Source organism: Anopheles merus, chromosome 3R (genome assembly GCF_017562075.2).
Source record: "Anopheles merus strain MAF chromosome 3R, AmerM5.1, whole genome shotgun sequence".
Taxonomy (NCBI): domain Eukaryota; kingdom Metazoa; phylum Arthropoda; class Insecta; order Diptera; family Culicidae; genus Anopheles; species Anopheles merus.
Window position 1 is genome coordinate 20,711,583 of NC_054084.1, and position 22,695 is coordinate 20,734,277.

Here is a 22,695-nt window from a genome sequence, read left to right on the forward strand (position 1 = left end):
TGATAAGTTTCGCAAAAAAAAACTCGGCAAAACAAAGCAATTCAATCTAGCGTTTGCATGGTATGATAATCCGTACGCCGGGTTGAGCTAAAGCTCAGTTGCTAATGAATGTAATAAAATTAAAGGTATTTAGAAAACAATAAAAATGACACGACGTTTGTTTGGAGCGCTTGTATAATGTGTTTTACACAGAAAAGTATTAAATTAAATGGTAGAACATTACACAATAATAACATTACACTAATAAAAGTCAATCAATAATAAAATAAAAAGAGAGGAAAAACAGAAAAGAGCAAAAAGAATGCGAGAGAGCAAAGCAATAAAAAAGCAAAACTATAATAGAAGGTAAAACAAGCAACAATAGAACGAGATACACTCACACACTCACTAAGCAACTAGAGAAAGTGCGAGAGTGAGAGAGAGAGTAATGGAGAGAGAAAACTACTAGATCATGTGTCATTACAGTGCTGCACAAAAAAACGTCGGCACCAGGCGTTAGAATTGTTGTTAGTAATTCCGTTTTGTTCAAAAAAATTGTGTTTTTTATTATTTAAAATACATTTTATCATAAATTATTGAAAAAAAAAATCCGGATTCAGCAGCATCCTTTTTTTCCATTATTCCTCTGTTTACCCTCACACACTCACATACAATCATCGCTTCAATCGCTCTCTACAGCTGGAAGACAATTTGTCGCCTGATGTGCGCCACAACTAACACTCTCCCGCACATCGCACACAGCAAAAATCACCCCCCCCCCCCCCCAGTGCGGGGGGGGGGGGGGAGCATGAATGATGGCGGCTGCATCTCGATCGGGCGGGCCTTCCTCGCGCCGGGCTGGAAGCGATTGTGCACACTCTGTCGGTTGTTGCCGTTGCGGCTGGTTCATTGCTGCTGCTGCTGCTGGTGGAAGTTGGTCGATTGTTTCGTTCGAGTACGGCGCGATAGCAAACCGGGGAACCGACCCCGGGACGGATCGTGCTGATCGTGAGTTATTGGGGGGTTTTGTGCGGGATTCCTGCCCCACTCCTGCCACTGGTTCAATCAGGTTTGTGAGCTGAGCTGATGGGTAATGGCAGTGCAGTGGTAACAACGGCACAACACGCGCTTGCACTTACACAGCGAACGATGATAAGAGCCGTGCAGGAAGACATTTCTTTCTACCGTGAAGGTGCTGTAGGTAGAGGCTGATAAAAAAAGAGCCCCATTGAGGCATCTTGAGGCAACACCGCACAAGACACATCGAAGGTATGAGTCAAAAAGGCATTACGGTACGCAGCCCAGCGCGCAGGGACGATTGATAAGACGGTTCGATTAGATTACACCGGTAACGAAACCTCTGCAGTCTCGTGTGTCTCTCCTGCTGTGTCCGCGGCAAACGAACGAACGAATCGCTACGACTTCCGCGCTCAGCAGTCTCACCAGACATCGGATAGTGTGTGAACCGGTTCCTAGTCGCGTCGCGAGTTACCCGAGGGGGAGATTGGCTCGATCTTTCACTTGGTGATAGCCATTAATTTCTTCCCTCAAAAACAGTCTTACAATCTGTGCGTGTTGTGTGTGTGTGTGTGTGTGTGTGTGTGTGTGTGTGTGTGAATTGTTTCGGCACGATCCTCCTCCTCTAGCCCCGACGCGGATACGATCAACAGGTAGCCTTTCGGGGCCGTGTCGGTTTCTCCTTCGCTTCTTGTTCCATCACACGTCGTCTCGTCCGCGTCTATTTCGCTCTAAGACGGTGTGTTTCGTCGTGTTTCCTTCTTATTTCCTCATAATTAACCCTTAGCATTTTTTTGTTGTTGGTGTGCTTGTGTCGGTGTGTGTGTGCATGCGTGCGCCGATTATCAGCGCCAAACGGCGGTCCGATTTCACGGTCGTGTCACTCGGCGTTCGGCTGTGTGTGTGCCCATCAATTGAGTGCGCGTCCGGGCCGTGATGGACGGGTCGACGGCGTCCGGGTCGACAGTCTTCGTGATGCGCTCAAGATGAGATGGCACCGTGTGACACTGTGTCACCGGCCGGACGGACAATCGGACCGACACCACACGCACCCCCGCACGGCGGGTGCTTGTGTGTTTGTGCGTGATTAGGGGCGCAAAGCGTGCGCGTGCGTAAATTTTGAGCGAAAGAAATAGTGACAAAGTGGAAAAGTGGAAAAGTAATAAAAAACATCTTTCCCGGCAAATCGTGCCACACTTCAAACGATTGTGGGACGCCTTGAAGAAAGAGCCCCGCTTTAAGAGAGGAAAAGTAGAAAGTAAGAGAGAGAACGTAAACATCGTTTTATGATGTATTGAAAAAAAAGCGTTTCATAAAATTAGGAAATAACGACAAAAGAGAGAAAGAGAGCGCACAAAAAAAAATCAAAGTGTGGGAAGCACAGAGCAGCGCAGCACAGGAAGGCGGCGATCCCTGGATGTGAAAATTTGACAGTTGAAAACACAGCGCCTACTGCAACCAATTAAGCCCGGCCTGCTCGCACCATAATCGTTGTGGTGCAACGGACGTCGGAGATGCACCCAAGGTGAACACAGTCATGTGTGTGTCATATCATGTGAATGTATTTGGTGTGTGTGTGTGTGTTCGCTATCACTCTGGATTACGAATACCGTGAATACGCGTGAACGTGATAATGAATTGGAAAAATAGATCACACCACCGAAGGGTGTGTGAAATTCTAGATTGTGTGTGAAGTTCAAGTGTTTCGCCAATGCGTTCCAAGTGTGCCTGTGTGTGTTAGTGGCTCAGTCCCTCCTCCCCATCCCCTCCCCTCCTGTGCCCCTTTCAGTGTGTAGCGCGATGTATAAATTAATGTCAATTATGGCATGAAAATTAGTGACCAGCGGGTATTTGTTTTACACCAAAGTACGTGCACCGGTACGAGAGCCGTGCGACTGTCCGACGCTCCGCCACCGCATCTAAACGGACTATTCTTACAACCTCATCGTGACATCGGAACCAGAATCCCCCCCCCCCTGGTAGTATAGTACAGTAGTACACTATTGAACCCTACTACCCCTTTGCGGAATGACGAGTGTGGCGCGGGAGATACGTTCGTTACAGCACACCCGCGCGCGCGGTCATGTCATCGGCAGCAATGTTCTAATTAATGGTGCTACTGCTGCTGCTGCTTCTTCCTCGTTTGATCTGTGCGTGTGTGCGAATGTGTGTGTATATGGCCGGTTAGGCCACAGCGTATGTGCGCGAGAGAGAGCGTTTTGGGGCGTAAAAGTGCTGTGAGACAAAAACGGCGGTGATGTGCGTGCAAAGATTAATGCGAAGTTTAATTCCAAAAGCCGTCGTCCAGTCACCGGGCCACTACCGTCCAGCGTAGTAAAGATTAATGGTTGTTTTTTTGGTTTTCAAACCAGAGGAATTCTTGTCGGTTAAGCTATGTGTGTGATTTTGTAACGAGCAAAGGGGAATTGGAAGACAATTCTTGGCTAAACTTGATTCTCAAGAATGTTGTTTTGTTGAAGTTTGTTTTGGGGTATATTAGTATATATATACAAACAAGAATTGTACCTGCTTAGTACCAGTAATGTTGATCAAGACCTCACACCTTTCCATGAAATGTGTAACGCTAGCCTGTCTAGATCTCATCAATATCTCACTTATCTGTGAGGATATCAGTCGGTGGAGTGTGGCTCTTATCACTGAGACACAGGCGCATGTCCTATTATGAGGAGGTCCCCGCTTAACGTCCCATTGCAAGTCTGCACCAGTGGTATAGTGTGAGAGAGACAGAGAGAGAGATAATGTAATCTGTTGTCCACCTGCACCAAGATCACGAACGCACACATATGACACACGATGTGCCAGTAGTAACCCCAGTACATTCCCCAAGATCACGAACGTGCGCGCGAAAAAACTGTCTGGTTCGGGATATTGATAGCGTTGATGTGTCTTCGTTTCACTCCCTCCCCTGCCGTAACTTCCCAGACGGCATTGTGTTTCGTTTAAATGACTTTTTTGTTTTGTTCGGCTTTCTATGGTTTATCTTGTCTCTAAAGCGCTGTTCTAAAATTAGCCAATCTCTTCTGCTGCTGCTGCTGCTGCTGCTGCTGCTTTGGCTATTGTTGTTGTGGATGACGGAACGGTGTCACTGCGGGCAGAGAGCGTTGATTGGTTGCGTGGTTTGTGGTTGCGGGACCAGATGTGGTCACCAGCGCACGAACTTGACACGGCTGCGAACCTACATCCTCCACCCAGCTGGGGTTGGTTGATGGATCGGACGGATGTGAAGGGAACAGAGTGTCTCGCTGCTATTGCAAACCACCTTCGGGCAGGGACGGTTTTCTTCGGGTTTCGTACACAACACAGACGCGTCGGGTTGTCGCTCTTTGTTGTGAAGGTTTGCGAAGGAGTATTTTTCCGTGCAGGAATACTTGTTTATCGATACACACTAAGTACCGCTCGCAGCGCGTAAGGCGTTGTCGCACGTGTTTTCGGGGCAAGGCGTGATAAGTGACGATGACTTTGGCTTGACGTCACAGGTATTGGGTGAATATGATTGATAAGTGATTTTGGAATTCGATTAAAATGGTTGGGGGATGACTGCGTCATGTTTGGTCAAAGTTGTGTATTTCTTCATGAGGTCATGAAGGGATTGATGAGGAACAGGCAATACTGTACAAAATCTACGGTTTCTACGAAGATAGAATAAAGGATTTTGTATTCATTGGCCATTATAGGATTTCTTGTTCTCTAAACTTCCTATTATGGCGATATTACACTCCAGTTCCTAATATATATATCCAATTTTTATAGAACATCAAGTAATGATTAGAATGAATGAACGAACTAAAATGATTCGTTATTTTCATTACTAGGAATGGGTGATTTTGACTCCAAACATGCCATAAATAGTGAATGATCTATTTTTATGGAAATAAACTATAATATGCTGGAATACTGCCATTCAAATACTCATTCTGCCGCAGGTTATTATTTTTTTAATGGCATGATTACAAGAGATTTCAAATCGTAGTCTCGGCAATGATTTTAATGATCCTAATACATGAGCGACTCAAGCCCTACATCTAATTTACTAAAGTCTTTTAGGATATATGAAATCATCTGAAGCAATAGGTCTGAAGCCATCTTTACTGAATTCTGATGATTCTATCGATCTGATACTGATATTCTGATAATTCTGATGATGACTTATGGTCTTGTTCGTTACGACTCTTACTCTTACAAACACTTTCAACTATATGACTATCAATCAAGGTTTGTATGGAAGAAATGTCATATAGATTGTCCAAAATAGTATTATTAGAGCCTATCGAGAAGTCGTCAAGTCAAATCTTGCAATGTTTTTAAATCTTTCTTAAATTCGATGTGTTTATATGCATCTTATAAGTTCTACACAACAAGATTCTAGAATTTATTACAATTTCGGTTCGTCTCTAGCAGGTTTTGGCTCTATTATTAACAATTTTACACAATCATTTATTTATTTATTACACTGTGGTGATGATCATTCCTTATTGCTACATCATTATTTCTTGAAGCACAATTATTTGAACAAAACCTCAACTTCAAACCGACGTATATTGCACGTCCATTTTATAGCCTAAGGGGAATTGAAGCTAGTTGTAAACAGCTTTACTACTAGAAGCCCAGGTCCCAGCTGCAGTAATCCGCCCCGGGTCGGGCACTGGAGCAAATGGCATAGTTTTGCTGTAGATAGTGGCTTGACCTGGACATGGATTCCAGCTCGGGCAAACCTTTACGTAACGCAGTTTGATAAGGGCAGCTGCATAACGTTCTTTCACGTACGGCGCGGCGGCGGCAGTGGTGCAGAAAAGTGTGCCAAGAAATGAATCAAATCGCTGTCAAGCTAGCTGTGAGCAGCAGCTCGCAGCAGAAGCGTCAACGGTGTTGCCATTCAACACTGTCCATCAAACGCCAACACCGACCATATAAACACACGCACGCACACACGCAGATGGGATTCACGTGCCCTTTTTGAGTTGAGTGTTTCCAATCTTATCAGCAACCGGACGGACGCCGAAGGGGTCGATTAAACCGAACGCCCTAAAGAAATTCACCTTTGGAAGGTTCCCCGGCTGTTCTAAGACGAGGTCTAATGTGAGGAGAGGTTCCTAACCACCATCAAAGCAATGTGGGGCAGTTAGTAAACACTGTTCGCGTATGTAAAAACGCATCGACGACGACGAGTGTTTGTGTTTGTAAACATTGATCCGGACAACACACGCGACACGGTATACCACTTCGGCGGGGCCCACTTCCGACTGAAGTTGGCGAGTGTTGCGATTGTTGTTTGCTGTCACAGCCAGAGCCGCCATCATCCGCCACCGGGAAAGCGTCATGTTTGGCATGAGTTCAACAACACGTTTCGAGCACGGGATGAGCATCTTCGCAAGAATGCGGCCCGAATGTGCAGTTTTGAGCTGTTTGGAGCTGCCACCAAACGTTGTTCAATTCTGTTGTCCGCCCCAGCATCATCGATTATTGGGGTAGTCTTGAAACGGTGTTTTTGAAACACTTTGTATTTCACATCACAATTTTTAGTGCGTGTTTTACGACGGTGATCGTTTTCCAAGATTCCTAGCAACAAATTCGTTTAATGCTGCTGCTCGGTTCGGCGATCGTATTGGGCATGCAAGCGATCGTTAAAACACGACAATAATTTCTGTTTCATTGCTCATCCTACGCGTTTAGGACGTTGTTTGCGGTGGGATGTGAAGTAAGATGTGGTGGTGGTGTATGGTAGAGAGTGTTTGAGGAGATTTAAATCGTTTTAAATTAAACAAATAAGGGACGATCATGTAGTGAATGTTTTGATCAGTACAAATTCTGTTATTAATTATAGTATGAAGAAGGAGAAGTAAGTTTAGTGAATCAAAGCCTCATTGTTTAAAATGATAAAAATAGGACTGATTTTGAGCCGAAGGCAAAGAAGAATATTTTGAGTTGCAAGATATCTAAACAACCTAAGCATATAAGAATAAGCGATCCTTAGGATCAATTATTGATATTTAGAACTGTTCAGCTGGTATGATATGAGATATTGAATTGTAAAACTTTAAGATTTGTTTTGAGATTCTTAACACGTATTTAGTTACATTAAGATTTTACAAAACTTAGCTCTACTCTACCTACCTCTTATTTACTTTATATCTACTGCTTTGCTTTGCTAGTTACTTGCAATTGATACTTAATTATTTACAGCAGTTGTGATACTTATGAATTATTTCATTAATAATTATGATAATTATTATCTACAACTATGAAATATTTATTGTAGTTAGATCTATGCTTTAAATTTTTATGCTTATTTAATCCGGAAAGCAGCTTTCAGTTTTTCGCATTAAAGTTTTTCACATTAAATTAACAATACAGAGTTGAGGCTTTTTTGAACAATTAACTTAAAACTCTAACAAGTCTAATTTACTGTGAAATCATAGAAGAAAGTTTTATTAAAATTGAATATAATTGTGATCAGATTTGTGAAGATAAAACGTATTTCGATTGCAATGTACAGGAAATTTGCAAAAATGTACTTTTTTGGCACTTTAAAATCATCCAAATACAACTTTACTTCTACCAATGTCCTTCCTATTGGCACATTTGTCCTATATCATCTTATCAACTGAAAAAAAAGATCAATTGTTTTTGCTGTCTCTTTTTCCTAATCAATCGTCACCCGCCATTTGATTGCAATAAATTTACACTCACTAAGTGTAATCCTTAACTTACTCCCCCCACCAGGTCGACTTCACAACTCAACTCACACCACACAGCTGTACCAATTGCCCTGCCCATCCCGTGTTGTTTTGCTTTGGCATTATTTACACCCCGCACCGGTATCAATTTAAGAACAGGCAATAGATACTCGTAAAAATTGCTATTACTTGCGTGCCCACTGCCACCGGACCGATTGTACCGGTCTTACCCCGTCTGCACACGTTTTCGAGTGAGAGAAAAGTTTTGTGTTGTTGTGCTTTGGCTTTCGGGAGGATTTGCTTTTGGGGGCAACTGATTTACGATCGCGCTGTGAAAGGAATGTAATGTACTTGCGGCCAGCCCGAAGCTGCGTAGCGCCAGAGTAGAGCCAGAGTTTGTGTATGTGTGTGTGTTTGTGTAAGTGTGATAAACGTACTCATAGTGTTTTTTAAAATATATTTTGAGTAAAAAGAGCTTCCCCTTCTCTCCCTGTTTGGGTCGCGATCTTTGATGCCGTTTTATGGCTGGTTGGTTGACTTCTTTCTGTTGTTACTATTTGCAATAGAAAAAAAAATGGAAATGGTTTAGTGTATTTTTAATGTTTCGGGAAAGGATGGTGGGAAATTATGTTGGCTGTGTATTTTTAGCAAAACCGGAACACGTATCTCTTTCTGTCCTTTTCTCACGCTGCGATCGTAAAAAAACGGTGTTTCTAAAAAAGAGGTTTCCCCAGTAAAGTTATTGCCACTGTTTAGTGTTTAGAGTTTAAAAATATGTGTGCGTGTGTGTGTCTGTCGGTCTGTGTTGCTACTGTTTACACCTTTCTTCCTCTACCCACGAGAGAAGATGGGTGGGTTGTAAAGGAATTCAAGTGTAAATTATTCTATTGTCTCGCAGGGACGGCGTGAACCATTCGTTGCTTATTTATTGCAATCCCATCCCGCAGGGCGTAGTTTGTGATTTGTTTTGCTCTAAATGAATCCGTCACTGTGAGTGGGTGTGTTTTTGTGTGCCTTTTTCTCAATAGTGATCGCAATCCCAACCACTGGAGCAACAGAACCTCGTGTGTGTGCGTGTGTGTGTGTGTGGAAATAATGCTAATAACGGCCCGTGAGCGTCCGTGTCGATCGAACTCGAATCGATGAGCGATCCCCGTGCGTGCTGTGATAGTATAGTTTAAAGCAAACGAGTGAAAAGCGTACATGCTGCGGTAGGCCGCAGTTTCCTTCGCTTCCCACGGCTTCTCCAACGATGGATACGCAGGAACAAAACCAGATGGAAATACAGTCAGTGAACCCGGTGCCGAATCGGCGCCCGATCAACGATCTGCACTATACCGCCATCAACAGTAACTTCCGGCAGCAGAGCAAGCTAAACAGCGCTGGCAACACATCGCCACCGGGCAGCTCCGCCGGTGGTAGTGAGGAAACGAAAGCCTTACTTCCGACGGTGGGGACAAGTGGGCGCAAGTTTGTGATCGTACCATGCCAGACGGGTGGAGCGATCGGAGACCCTGGTGGAACGGTCCCTAGTGGCAGTGGCAGTGGTGGGAATGGGGGACCAATAGTGAAGGTGGACCCTGGTGAGGGTTCGCTGTCAAGTGGACCGAGCTCGATCACAGTGCCCACAGCGCCCGTTGGGACGTATTTGAAGCCGAAATATTTCAACAGTCTACGATCGGTGCGATCAGGTAGGGTAGAGAGAGAGAGAGAGTGTGTGTGTGTGTGCACAGGAACAATATTTGCCATCTTAAAACAATGCCATTCTCTCCAAACAGCGAACGATCCGCAAGGGTTGGCGAATGTGCAGCAGCCGCAAACGACGATCGCCCGCAGCGGTTCGTACATATTCAGCGATGTCGGAGGTACGCCGCGGCTGTTTTCCGATGCCACCTCGATCCGATCGCTCGCCTCGATCGGGATGGGATCGACCGATGGGCGGCGTATGGTCATCCGGCGGGTGCCGAACTCCCCGAACGAGCTGCTCACCATGATTAACCCACCGACGTAAGTTGTGCGTAGTGCAGGAGCTCCAGGAACTGCTAGAGTACTACTCTTAAGACATCTCGCAGTGCCTGACGGTAGCGCGTAAGATCATTATCTCACACTAAATGGTGCGTAGTAGTGCGGGATGGTGAAGAATTATTCAATTGAGCAGATTCTCCATCTGAACGGGGAGGGATACAATTGAAGGGAAAGTGATTAACGCCCCGACACGCGATCGTGCGTGCCATTGTGTGACGTCCAGGCACGGCATTTCTTGCGTTTATAATGACCCAGATGCGTTATTAGATTACACAATTGTTGAGGGATAATGGAATCAAATTCAGTTAGCGATGCTGCACCTTTTTTCGACAGCAGCAGCAGCAGCATTGACAATGTACGATAAAGCAGGTACTGGAATGCCGTTTTCGCCTTCAAACTCATCGGGAGCGCTCAAGTTCTATTGAAGTCAGACAACGACACAGAGAGAGAGAGCGCGCGAGCGCCAAACAGTTGCAATTACCTCCAATCTTGTCCGCAAAGCCGGGGGTTTGTGGTTTACCACAATCGGCTGTTTATACAAGGCGCAGCCGCGCTGTCAGGCTGCATCAATCTCTCGGAAACGTGCGACCACCGAAAGCCCAATCTCATCGCACACAGCGTGGCACGTTGCCGTCTGCTATGAATGCTTAAATTTGTCAACCCACATTTTGCGCCGAGTCCCCACACACACACACACTGCGACAGAGAGACAGTTTGAGGTTTCGGAAAGTGTCTCTGCGCACGTCTGCGGAATGAGGTCAGCTGCTCCACCTCCCGCCGGGGCCGGTGAATTATGCGGATTAAATTGGCACCGGCGGAATGGAGCGTGGACGTGGTCATTCCACGCGCCAGGTCGCTTAGGCATCGCTGTGGCTAACATTCCCCGGTCCGGTGTCGTTCTAATCCATTCAGCCAGCAGTTTGGCTCAATTGAGGAAATTGTCATCAGTGGGGATGTGACGGTACAGGGGGAATTGCGTTCGATTAGCCACTCCGGTCCCCCTCTCCCTGGTTTAAGGTACGCGCGGGGTGACAGCACTCGAAAAATGGCCCAGTTAGTAGTAAGTAGCACTATGTCTGTTGCAAAATGTGTCACTGATTGTATGTGGGGGGAAGCAAAGTGTGCGAATAATAATCATGTAGCGTTGCAGAGCATATGGAAAGAATCACAGGGTTTGTATCACACTAGTAGGTGGAAACGATCTACAAAAGAACACTTGACAGGCGTGTTTTGAGATCGTAAAACTCCAATTATTGTTGGCAACTGCTGCAAGCCATTTACCATAATCAAGAATCAGACGCTCGTTGTTCTTGAGCAGTAAATTTGACGGTGAAGGTATGTTTTATCTTTTCTAATAAGACCATTGGGTGGTGGTTTAATGGAATTCATTCCCGGCTCCTGTAAAACCCCAAAGAGGATAAAGAAGGGAAAATGTTATTAGCATCATTATTAGGAAAACTTTTCCTACAAATCGTTTTAATTTTTTAGCATATAAATATTTGAAGCATTGAATATACCTCCGATTTTTCAGCTAAAGTTTTATGTTTTTCTGTGTACTTTAAGAGCTATTTTTGACAATCAACTTATTGGCGTAAAGCTCTACGCAGTTATACCGGGATATACAGGCTCTCGAGAGGCTTATGAGAACTTATACAGACTTTCATTCATTCTTCTTCTTCTTCTTCTTCTTCTTCTTCTTCTTCTTCTTCTTCTTATTCTTCTTCTTCTTCTTATTCTTCTTCTTCTTCTTATTCTTTTTTTTCTTCTTCTTCTTCTTCTTCTTCTTCTTCTTTGGCACACTCATCTTTGTAGGTCAGGTCAAGGCCACTAATGAACTTGGTTTTCAGTGACTTATTCATTTCCCCATAGCAGAATAGTCAATCCTTCATATCACGGGTCACGGGTCCATTCGAGGCTTGAGCCCATGACGGGCATGTTGTTAAATCGTTCGAGTTAACGACTGTACCATGAGACCGGCACTTGTTGACTTGCGAATAATGTATTATTATATGGTAGGATGCGGCTCACGATTCTTTTCTTGAGTTTGAAAGTGATTATTTAGCTTTGTAATTCCATACCATGCTAATCACTAGTTTTCGCAAAGGTTTTGGAAAAGAACAGCTTTTATTAAGGGAAAAGAACATTAAGGATTACAGAAGCTTTTATCAAGATCTTGTTGTTTATGTTTCTTTCCTAAAGTCTAAACGTTTTTATTTTGAAAAGGACAACATTCATTTGCTGTTACAACATATTATCATTACAGGGTTTACCAGCATAACAAACAACAGTCTTCTTGTTTATAACGATAGTCGTTTTGAATAGACACCGCTGTCTACCACTTGCTCACACGTCAGATGGTGTATGCTACTCGGTCCAATTCAATAACACAATTTTTGCCTTCGATTAGCAACTGTCAGATTCGATTCGAGAGATTCGACTGGGCCTGGTGGTGGTACAGTCGTCAACTTGTACGACGTAACAACATGCCCGTCATAGGTTCAAGTCCCGAATAAACCGTGCCCCCATACGTTAGATTGACTATCCTGCTATGGTAACAATAAGTCACTGAAAGCCAAGCTCACTTCATTAGTGGGTACTGGCAGGCCTTGACCGACAGCGGTTGTTGTGCCAAAGAAGAAGAAGAATAATGTTGACTAGTTTAGGGAAAAAAACAAATCATGCTTAATCTGTTATGATTTTTTTTCACATATTTGTGTCTAAGAGCCATATATAGCTTTTATATGTATTATACAGATAGTTTGGGATGTCGTTTATCCGGCTATCCTTATATCCGTGTTGTAGAGAAATTACAGTTCAATACAAAGCTGACATTGAGTGCTGAAAAAAAACTGACTAGCTTTTAGCAAAACACAATTCAAATTAATAAAATAACCATAAAAAATTTATGAAGTAATTATGCCGTTACTTGAATGGTTCCAAGAATGTTATTCATTTTATTCGAGTAACAAGGCAATGTACCGATGCAATGTACAATAAAACAGTAGCATATTGAAATATCACGATAAAAGATGCTTGAAAATGGTTTGAATGTTTTCGTCCTCAGGCATAGCAATACACGCTATAATAGTAATTGCTATTGTACCTCATAATAGCTATTGTTTCTCTAATCTCCACTCCAAAAGAAAGCCAATGACAAAAAACAATCTTTTATTGCATAATTGGCAGCACACATGTTGTTAGCCTGCACGCTAGCAAACATCCTTATGAGATGCCATTAATGCGTATAGGCCTTTCTTCCCCACATAAAAAGGGAGTAAAACACTAAACCTTATTACCTGCCCGGTTCATTCGGTTTGTTTGTGTAGTTTTTTTTTTTTTTTTGCGGCCAGCACAGTACCAGTGTCTGCTGCTCCATTTCAAGGCACACGAATCAGTTCTCCCGCCAGCAGCTGCCGGTCGCTTGGCAAAGGCCGTGAATTCGGTGGACAAATATTTAACCATCGTCATAAACCAACTGAACCATTAGCGTGTCACTGTGCGCAAACGTGTACTTGACGTTGCCGGACCAGTTTCCCCTGTTTGCCGCACACGCTTACCCTCGTTCCGTGCCCACTGCCATCGCAGAAAGAGACGGTTTGCTTTGCTGGGCGATTAAAGTGTCCGGTTGGATGATAAATATCGGATATAGTGCGATAACGAGCAGTGATCTACACGAGCGAGAGTACAGTACACAGATGGAGAGTTGAGCTGGAATTTTCTTAAATCAGCTGCTAAATAATTTAAAAATTTAACTAATGAGATCAAAAGATGTTAAAAATGTGCTATGCATGCATTATTTTATTATAATAATATTTATATTTCAATACACTATCTTCACGTGCGCTGCTCCATCTCCGACTGTACCGTAAATGGACTGTACCATTGTTGTCACAGACGATTATCACCTGCCCTGATATGACGTAGATGGGCCACTGCACATCCGAAAGGCTGGTGGCTGGTGCCATGTCGTGGCAGGGAACAAAAAGAACGCCCAAAAGCTTGGATGTTGCCACGGGGGCCAGCACAGTCCCTCTCAGTGCGATCCGGAACGTGAACCGGTACGAATCGCTCCAGGCTTCGATCCAGTTTCAGCTGGGATCAAGGGGTTTTAGTGGTGATTTAAAGATCCTTGGAGTTGTGTCCCGCGATCACAGTCGTGCTATCGCTGCCACAAGCTCAGGGAGATCGACGATAGGAGCTTAAAGTTTAATTCCCGTGGACATAGTGTATCACTTGTCGCGCTTTAAAGTGAATATGGTGTAGTGTTTGTAAGAGTTTTTGCAACTTTTCAAAGCACACCCATACATACGTGTTCAGAATGAGTGTGCAGGGCGGCTGCAAGCTAGAGCCTACGGCTAATGGCGTTGAAAGGATCGAGCATCATCAGCCGTTAAAAATGCCTGTTCAAGCGAATGGAACACCCGGATCAACGGATAGAACGCCCCTGATGACGGGGATACCGAGTTACCCGAACAGTCCAGTCATGATGCGAAGATACATTGGCGAGTAAGTGAAGCAAAGGTTACCAAAAAAAGGTTGAGTTTTAAGTGATCAACACGAATTCTTAAACAGTGCCTGTGAGATAATTTCGATTTGCTCGTAAAAAAGATAAGCATTTAAGCAAATGTTAAAGAAATTTATAATCAGTGACCTTTGCCAGGTTTATTGACGGCTTACAACATCCGTCCAGGGATGAGGAGCACGTGTGTCTAACTTTTATGTGCAGCTTTTCATGCTGGATTAAGATTAGAAGGAGCTAGCAGCGTCTGATCTTTAAGCATTCGCATGTTCAAGCGTCCGTAAACTCTGCCTTAGTTGTGTTTGTCTTGGTCCTGACAGTCAAGCATTTAATAGATATGTTGTTAGATTTATGTCTCTCACACAATGGTTACATTTTTGCAACGGATGATAAGAAAAGCCGTTCCTGGCATGCTGATGGCGGCACATCTAGAGCACAATGAACAATTGTATTTAAACGAACGCGTACTACTTTTGCCACATTTCGCTCATCTCTCAACAGTTCATTGCACAAACCGCAAACGGTCTGGAATTGTGCAAGATATCATTTCACGAAATCCAACTCCTTCATGCCATTCCTCTCGGACGAAGTCGATCGTTCTCAATTTCGATCATTCTAGTGTGCCACGATGATTGTTCATTTCCGTCATTTCATTTAGAAACGGGTGAATTCTGAAGCTTTTACTGTATTCTCACACAAACGGCACGCAAACGATGAAGACCCGACTTCATGTCAGTGGAAAGTGCTAATTATGTGAATAATATGATGAGGACAAACATTTCCCAAAAAAGACGTATGTAAACGATCGGTAAATAAGATTGCCCGGTATCCAAAATAGATCACAGTATCATATCCATTGCTATCCTTGGCGACGATCGTGGTAATGATCGTGTAATTCATTCGGTGTAATGCTCGAATCGATCTATTAACACTTCTGCCAGACCAAATAAACGAATGCGAAGGAATGTTGATACATGCGATAGCCCCTTGCTGACACGGGCTGAAATTACATCCCTTCGGTGGAGGCTTCGGAGTTCTGCGACCTTGCGCCGTGTTGTTTGTACTCGTGTGAGTTTGTTGAACGATGTTAATTAGTTAGTGCAACACGATCGCCGGTGGAAGGTGCTGAATGTCCAAAAACCGATATTATGCTCCCAGCAAAGCAGGAAGTGAGCTTATCCCCGTTCAAACAGTTGTAGGGGGAAAAAAGTGCTCCAAATCCGCTTTTGGTTATGTGATAACAGGAAGTCTTTTGACACCTCGTTTGCGCTGGAGAAGGGAGGAACGTTTCGTGTTTGTTGTTTGAATATTGTTTTCTTTAATGGTTTGGCTGCTTTAAATCTGGGCAGTTAGGTTAACATTTAGACTGCAGATGCTAAACAGTCATTCTATTGGCGCCTCAAGGTCTTAATTTATGCTTCAATGTTGATGTGACGAATATTTGATCTTAATTTCATTGTTAATCTTCAAAAATAACTTAAAATGAGGCTTTTTCAATTGTTCTCTATGTAAAAAACTGGTATTAATCCTCTTCTAACCACTCTTTTGCAGCCCACCCGATGAAACGTACGAGAATGAAAGCTACGGCGGCATGTCGGATGATTCCGATCTTGATAATCTCAAACCGCGCAAGCAGCACTGGGCGAACAAGATGCAGTTCGTGCTGGCCTGCATCGGATACTCGGTCGGGCTGGGAAATGTGTGGCGATTTCCGTATCTGTGTTACAAGAGTGGAGGAGGTAACAACGGCACCAGCACCGCCCGGCTAGCGTTGACCCTCTAACGCGCCCCCCCCCCCCTCTTCCCTTTTCGCAGGTGTGTTTCTCGTGCCCTACTTCATCATTCTGCTGATCTGTGGAATACCCATGCTGTTCATGGAGCTGGCCGTCGGCCAGTATACGGGCCGCGGACCGATCGGTGCACTAGGGCAGCTCTGTCCGCTGTTTAAAGGTGGGTAGCAACATGAAAACCTAAATGTCAAACGGTACACAAAGGGTTCGTCGCTTGCAGCTAGCGCGAGTCGTTCGATGTGCTGACAGGCGGTCGTTAAATTTAGAATTAATTTCTCCCAAAAACCTCACCCAATTAAGCAGGCTCTGTCAACAGTGCGTTTAACAAATGAACGCAAATAAAGCTGTCCTGCCAGCGGTTTATGAATGAAGCCGGCACACGGGGGCTGCCGCCGGGAGGAAATCTAAATTGTGAATGACGGCTCAATTCATTAATGGCACGCTCGGAGCAAACCAACCGGGAGCACTAATGATCAGCGAGTTCAGCAGTTGGAGAACTTTATTCTCTCGTTCCTCCCTAGCGCTTTACCTCCGCTTCTGCTCGACCCTAGACCGAGGTCAGTTGGGTTATAAATCTCGACCGAACCTTACCGCTTGATCTCGTTCCGGGAACAGTGGCGTTAAATAGCTCTGACTGGGTAGGCGGGTTGGTGATGTCACGACGGGACAAGAAATGTGTTTGCCCAGAGCTTCCTGCTTTGGTGGGGACAAGCAGAACTCGTGGTTTACAAGTTTGCTAATGGATTACAGTAATCAATTATAAATTCGCGCAGGGCTTCCAACTGGAGCTAGCGAATAGAGGTAGCAGCAAGTATTTGTTTGGTTTGTTTTTAATTTAAAATCATTAAACTGTCTTTTACATGCACCAAACCAGACATAAACGAATTATTGAATCTTATTTTCTATCCAATATAGCTATCTGAAAGATCTTCAACAGTTTAAAAAGGTTTAATTTTATAGAAAATTATTTACTACTTTTACGAAACATCAACCTTTGGTTGGTTGAATGCTTCACAATTTCATTTCATTCTTCATTAATAATTGTAACCAAAATTCTCCATGTTAGCTTTAAATTCATCTCTAAATACCGCTTAAATAAGTTGTTTGTGCTGTATTTAATTCCTTTAGCCATTTCGACACGATCAATCATCTTGCCTAAGTGCTCTCTGCTTTTCCCTAAGAGCATCTCCGACAGCACATTGTCAACACTTACAACGATCAGCCGTTGATTGATTGATCAGTTATTAAAGAAGAATTGTAAAAATCAACACTTGCTAACTGCGATGGAATGCACTTTACCTGCATCTGCAACCGTTCCAACCGTTCCTCCCATCGTACCAGTAGTAGCAAACTAAACGGTGTCGTGACGGTGTCGCATTTATTTATGCTAATGACCAACAACCCCCTCGCAGCGTGGCTGCTGAGTACGGCAGTGAAGTGTCAATCATTAATCATTGGTCGATGGCCGATGGCGCGCAGAGGCACTGTGCAAAACGAAAGTGTGCGTACTGGTGATCGTGTTTTTAACATAATCGCTGTACGCCTCGCCAGGCCGATGCTTAACGGTGGGCAGTCAACGCAGACAGGCTGGCACCTGGTTTTAATAAACGGTCGTTATGATCTGTCTTACGCCTTCACGAATAGAAGTAAGAGAGGAATAGGCGAAGTATTTAAAAAAATGCAAACACACACACAAACCAGGAACAAGTTACGATCGGCGGACCGCCCATTTGTGTACCACTGGCAAGATGGCGATCACGCGTGGCTGAATAAATCATTCATTAGCACCCGCGCCAGATCGATCGTCCATATCTTGTGATTGATAAATAATGCATGCGCAATGCAACTGTGAACAGGGCCGGGGAGGGTATCGATAAGGGAGTTCGCTGCTAACGGACTTTAAGGGAGGTAGACATGATCCGGTGGTTAATCGAGCAGTTAAACGGTTATTTGCATTGTTTTGTTTACGCCAGCACCCCCCTACTTAAGGGGAAAGCTGTCACAATAAATCATGAAAATTTAAATACCATTTTAGCTACAGCGTATTTAAACGAGGGAAGATAAAAACAAGCAGCCAGCAGCAATTGGGAATGTGGTTGTTGCATTATTGAGTTAGGTTAAGGTGTGGAGAACGGCAAAAGGTTTAAAAATAGTTTTGAAAAGATACACACGATTCTAAGCCATAGTTAGGTCATCTCCATCCCATATTGAACAGCGCGTTTCAATTAATCGATTTTTAATGAAGCTTCTTCTGCCTTTTGCAACAGCTTGATGATCGCCACTCGTACCGAACTGAAGCGGCATTTTTAATGATAATTGAATAGCATCGCCCGATGCATCCGACCCTCAGGAAGGAAATGGCAAGAATAGAGAAGCCTTTTGATTTACTGCACTGCAATCGGACGCATTAATTAGATGGCCATGCATTTCCGCACCATAACGCACCACGTGGTGACTGTTGCGCAACGTGCGCGACTGACACCGCGTGCCGTAATCAGAGCCATCGTTTCATAACAATGCTTTCCCGCTCGCGCTCCTCCCCCCTTGACAATTGCCTGCCGAATCCGGCTTTGCGTACACGAATGGTAGAGAACGCAAAAAAAAATGCATTCTAAATGGCATTAGATCATGGTGAGATTGCAGTTGCAGTGGATATAAAACGCATACACGCGTTCCGGGGCGGCCGGTTTTGTGGGTTGTGATTTGAGCCATAATATGCGCATGCAAGGGCAGAATGATTTTAAATTTGTGGCACACAACTAAGCGTACGAGGTCCATTGAGGTATCTAATGTTGATGGGCAATTGAGCCCCTTTTTTGTTCTTCTTCTTAAGTTGAAGTTGGCCAAAGCTTTGTTTAATGCATTGTTATGGTTGACTATCTATGATTCGTTTGCCTTTAAAATTGATGTTTAATATAAAGCTAGAGTAATTCAGGTTATTTTGAAGATGAACTGAATTGTAATTACTATAATTTTGAAGATTACCTGTTGAAAGGCAACTGACTGTCTACAATTGAATATAAGAAAGTTACGTGAACCAGTGACTCAATTTGTCAATGATCCTATATTTCTAAATACAAACAACCACCATGTATCATGTAAACTCCTCGCTATATGCGGTAATATGGTTAAATGTATAGTATTAAGTTCAAATCTGTAATGGGGCATGACTATTATATTCAGATACCACTATAGGTACAGCTAAAGCCTAAAGATAACTAGTTACTTACTAAAACATGGCTCCAGCCTATTCAGAAGTTTCTTTTCGTGATTGTTTATGCCTTTTCCATCTGTGGTCTATATATGTTGATCGTTATCCAATTAGATGAAATGGTAGAATGATCCTTGTAACTGATTTTCAAATATATACTAAATCTAAATATATTCCCTTACGTCTTCGGCGACTTGCGTGGGCTATAAGATCTATAATTATTTCAGTTTTTTCCCTAAACATTGTCATTTGTACTTCATGTACCTCTTCAAACATGAAGCTTTTACCCGGAAGTCTTTTTACTAATCGAGGATCATAACCATATGTCTATGATATTAGATGTTTAAACCAACATCCCTCAAGTAGCGGAATATCAAACCTATGCTTATTCATCCTTACCCAAGGTACCGGTCTGGCGAGTGTGGTCGTTTCATTCCTAATGTCCACGTACTACAGTGTGATCATTGCGTACGCAATCTACTACTTCTTCACCTCGTTCCGGCCGGAGCTCCCGTGGACGGACTGTTCGCATCGCTGGAACACACCCGACTGCTGGATACCGGAGCGCCTGAAGCACAACCTGACACGCCCCGACATGTCCCGCACACCGACGGAGGAGTTTTTCGAGTAAGCCATCGCACATCGATCTCGGACTCAGGCTTCTTCAAGATCCAGTAATACTTTGCCTTTCTTTTTCCACAGAAATAAAGTGCTTCAGATAAGCCACGGCATTGAGTATCCGGGTGCGATGCGCTGGGAGCTGGTAGCGTGCCTGGTCTGTGCCTGGATACTGGTGTACTTTGCCATCTGGAAGTCGATCAAATCGTCGGCGAAGGTACGCTACCTTACCGCCACGCTGCCGTTCGTGCTGATTGTCGTATTTCTTGGCCGCTCGCTCACACTGGAAGGAGCGGACAAGGGACTGCACTACTTCTTCCGCCCGAACTGGGAGGAGCTGGGTAGGGCTAACGTGAGTACAGTCTTGAAGTCATCTTATCCTGGAGTCGTATTCACAATCTGGCCACCATACTTGCAGGTTTGGATCAATGCCGCGGCGCAGAACTTCAACTCGATCGGTATCGCCTTCGGGTCGATGATATCGTTCGCCAGCTACAACAAGTACAACAACAACATCCTGCACGACACGCTGGCAGTGTCGTTTGTGAATGCCATCACCAGTCTGCTCGTTGGCATCTTTGCCTTTGCGACGATCGGTAACATAGCGCTCGAGCAGAACACGACGGTCGAGAACGTGATCAGCGGTGGGCCCGGGTTGATCTTCGTGGTGTATCCACAGGCACTGGCGAAGATGCCGGCCGCTCAGCTGTGGGCCGTACTGTTCTTCTTCATGTTGCTTTGCTTGGGCTTGAACAGTCAGGTAGGATCACTGAGAGAGGCTTTTTGGAAGCCTGTTCTTTAAATTGATTCCCTCTTTGTACACCCCCCACAGTTCGCGATCGTCGAAGTTGTGGTTACCTCCATACAGGATGGATTTCCGCGGTGGATCAAGCGCAAGCTCGTCTACCACGAGCTGCTGGTGCTGATCGTGTGTGTCGTCTCGTTCTTTGCCGGGCTGCCCAATCTCATACAGGGCGGGATCTACTTCTTCCAGCTGATCGATCATTATGCGGCGTCGGTTTCGATCATGTTTCTGGCCTTCTTCGAGACAATCGCGATCGCCTGGTTCTATGGCATCAATAGGCTGTCGAAGAACGTGAAGCAAATGACGGGTCGGTATCCGTCGTTCTATTTGCGGTTCTGCTTGCTGATCGCTGTCCCACTGCTGTTGATCGTGAGTTACAAAGCGGATGTTTGGGGAGCTCTGCAAGACTTGACTCATTTTTTTTATGCTATTTCAGTCACTGTGGATATTTAGCTTGATCAACTACGAAGCGCCAACGTATCACAACGGAAAGTATCACTATCCGGGCTGGGCCCACGGGCTTGGATGGACCATTGCCTCCGCGTCCTTGGTTTGCATTCCATCCTATGCCGTGTATCAGATCGTTCGGGCTGAGGGCAATACGTTCGGCGAGGTAGGCAGAATTGTGGCGTGATAATGTAGGACTTGGGAGTAAGTTAACCTTGATCTCTTCTCCAGAAACTGCTAAACACACTGAAGCCAAACATATACGAGTGTAAGATATGTGGTGAACATCATTGCGATCATGACTTCCCCGATGAGGAACTGGGACCGGAAATGACAATCGTAGAGTCAACATCCGGTGCTCCGCTCATACTGCAGCCGCCACCTCCCGGACATCTACAGTACACACAGCTGCAGCAGCAACAGCAGCATCAACAGCAACACCAGCAATCACAAGAAGAGCTAATGCTGCGTACCACCAATACTAACAGTCCTCCTTCAACCACTAACGGTCCACAGAATTCAAACTCTAACGGTGAAACGCGATGATTCCCTTTGGTGGAAAACGTTGATCGTGCCAGTGACAAACAAAACATTGGAAAGTTTAACCCATTTCTAGGTAATTGTTTAGCATTACATATAAAAAACACAGCAAACCCCCAACCCCAACGTGTGCGGATAAAAGACAACTCAATAATTTTAGTTACAAACAGTGTGTCACCAACCACCCCAAACTTAGTTACCATATTGCGTGAGCACATGATCGTGAATTCGTCGTGAACGGCCCCATTCTAATCCATTATCCGTAGACGATCGAGGTACGATCGCTACGATGCCGTGTTCATGCCTGTTTGCTCTTGGCAGCGATACGAGCCAATGAGCGAGTCTAGCGTTTTGGGGCGTCGTTGCCTGGGCAATCATTGTACTAGGCTTTCTTTCTTTCTAGCGTGTAATATCGTGCAGGCTCCAAGAGCTTGCCGCTTCGTCGATGGTTGTGTAGAGAATTCGGAATCGTTCGTTAATGTTTTAATTTCTTCAGTGACAAACCAAGTTTAGTCGTGGCCTAGGAATAGAACGAATAAAGAGATGTACGATATTTGTAAAGCCCGGCTAGGCTCGGTTTCTGGAACGTAATAAATTCAGAATACTAAAGAGTGTCTTACTGTTTGGGGATCGCTTTGGGGGTTGATATTTGTGGTGAATGGTTTAAAGATCCTTGAAAGTTCTAAGATCGAGTAATTTTGGCCATCCAGAGAAATACGAGATAACGCAATATCAAAAACGCACTCAAGGTGAAACTAGTGCCGATTCCATCCTGGTTTGAAATATGTTCTGAAGTAGAGCAGGAAATGAATTCATTATAACTGGAGGCACTGGAACAGATACTGAATTTATACGGAAAGCTGCAAATATCCTAGCGGTTCTTGGTCTGGGACTAGAATCAACACTCTATTGGTTTAGTAAAACAGTTCCAGGTACTACTTGCAGGAGATGATACTGAATTTATCCCAATCCTGGAGCCGATTTAGAGTTGCACCTCTTTCGGAAAGAAACTGTTCGTGATCATGTTTTATCCCTGGAAAATGGATTTA

General features: G+C 44.3%; 1 protein-coding gene across 9 annotated transcripts; it reads left to right on the top strand.

Moving 5' to 3' along the window:
* The first annotated feature begins 846 nt into the window (after positions 1–846).
* LOC121595922 (sodium- and chloride-dependent GABA transporter ine) lies at positions 847–22,258 on the top strand. 9 transcript variants are annotated; one of them, XM_041920370.1, is made up of 11 exons: positions 847–987; positions 8,590–9,382; positions 9,470–9,698; positions 15,787–15,974; positions 16,051–16,185; positions 19,641–19,863; positions 19,939–20,206; positions 20,273–20,614; positions 20,687–21,028; positions 21,096–21,272; positions 21,338–22,258. In XM_041920370.1, exons 2-11 carry the CDS (start codon positions 8,944–8,946, stop codon positions 21,650–21,652), a joined length of 2,658 nt encoding a protein of 885 aa, XP_041776304.1. In that variant the 5' UTR covers positions 847–987; positions 8,590–8,943; the 3' UTR covers positions 21,653–22,258. The 9 variants fall into 9 exon arrangements, with proteins under 9 accessions (XP_041776304.1, XP_041776300.1, XP_041776307.1 ...); XM_041920366.1 differs by having other exon boundaries at positions 8,639–9,382; XM_041920373.1 differs by having other exon boundaries at positions 8,720–9,382.
* The last annotated feature ends 437 nt before the right edge of the window (positions 22,259–22,695 follow it).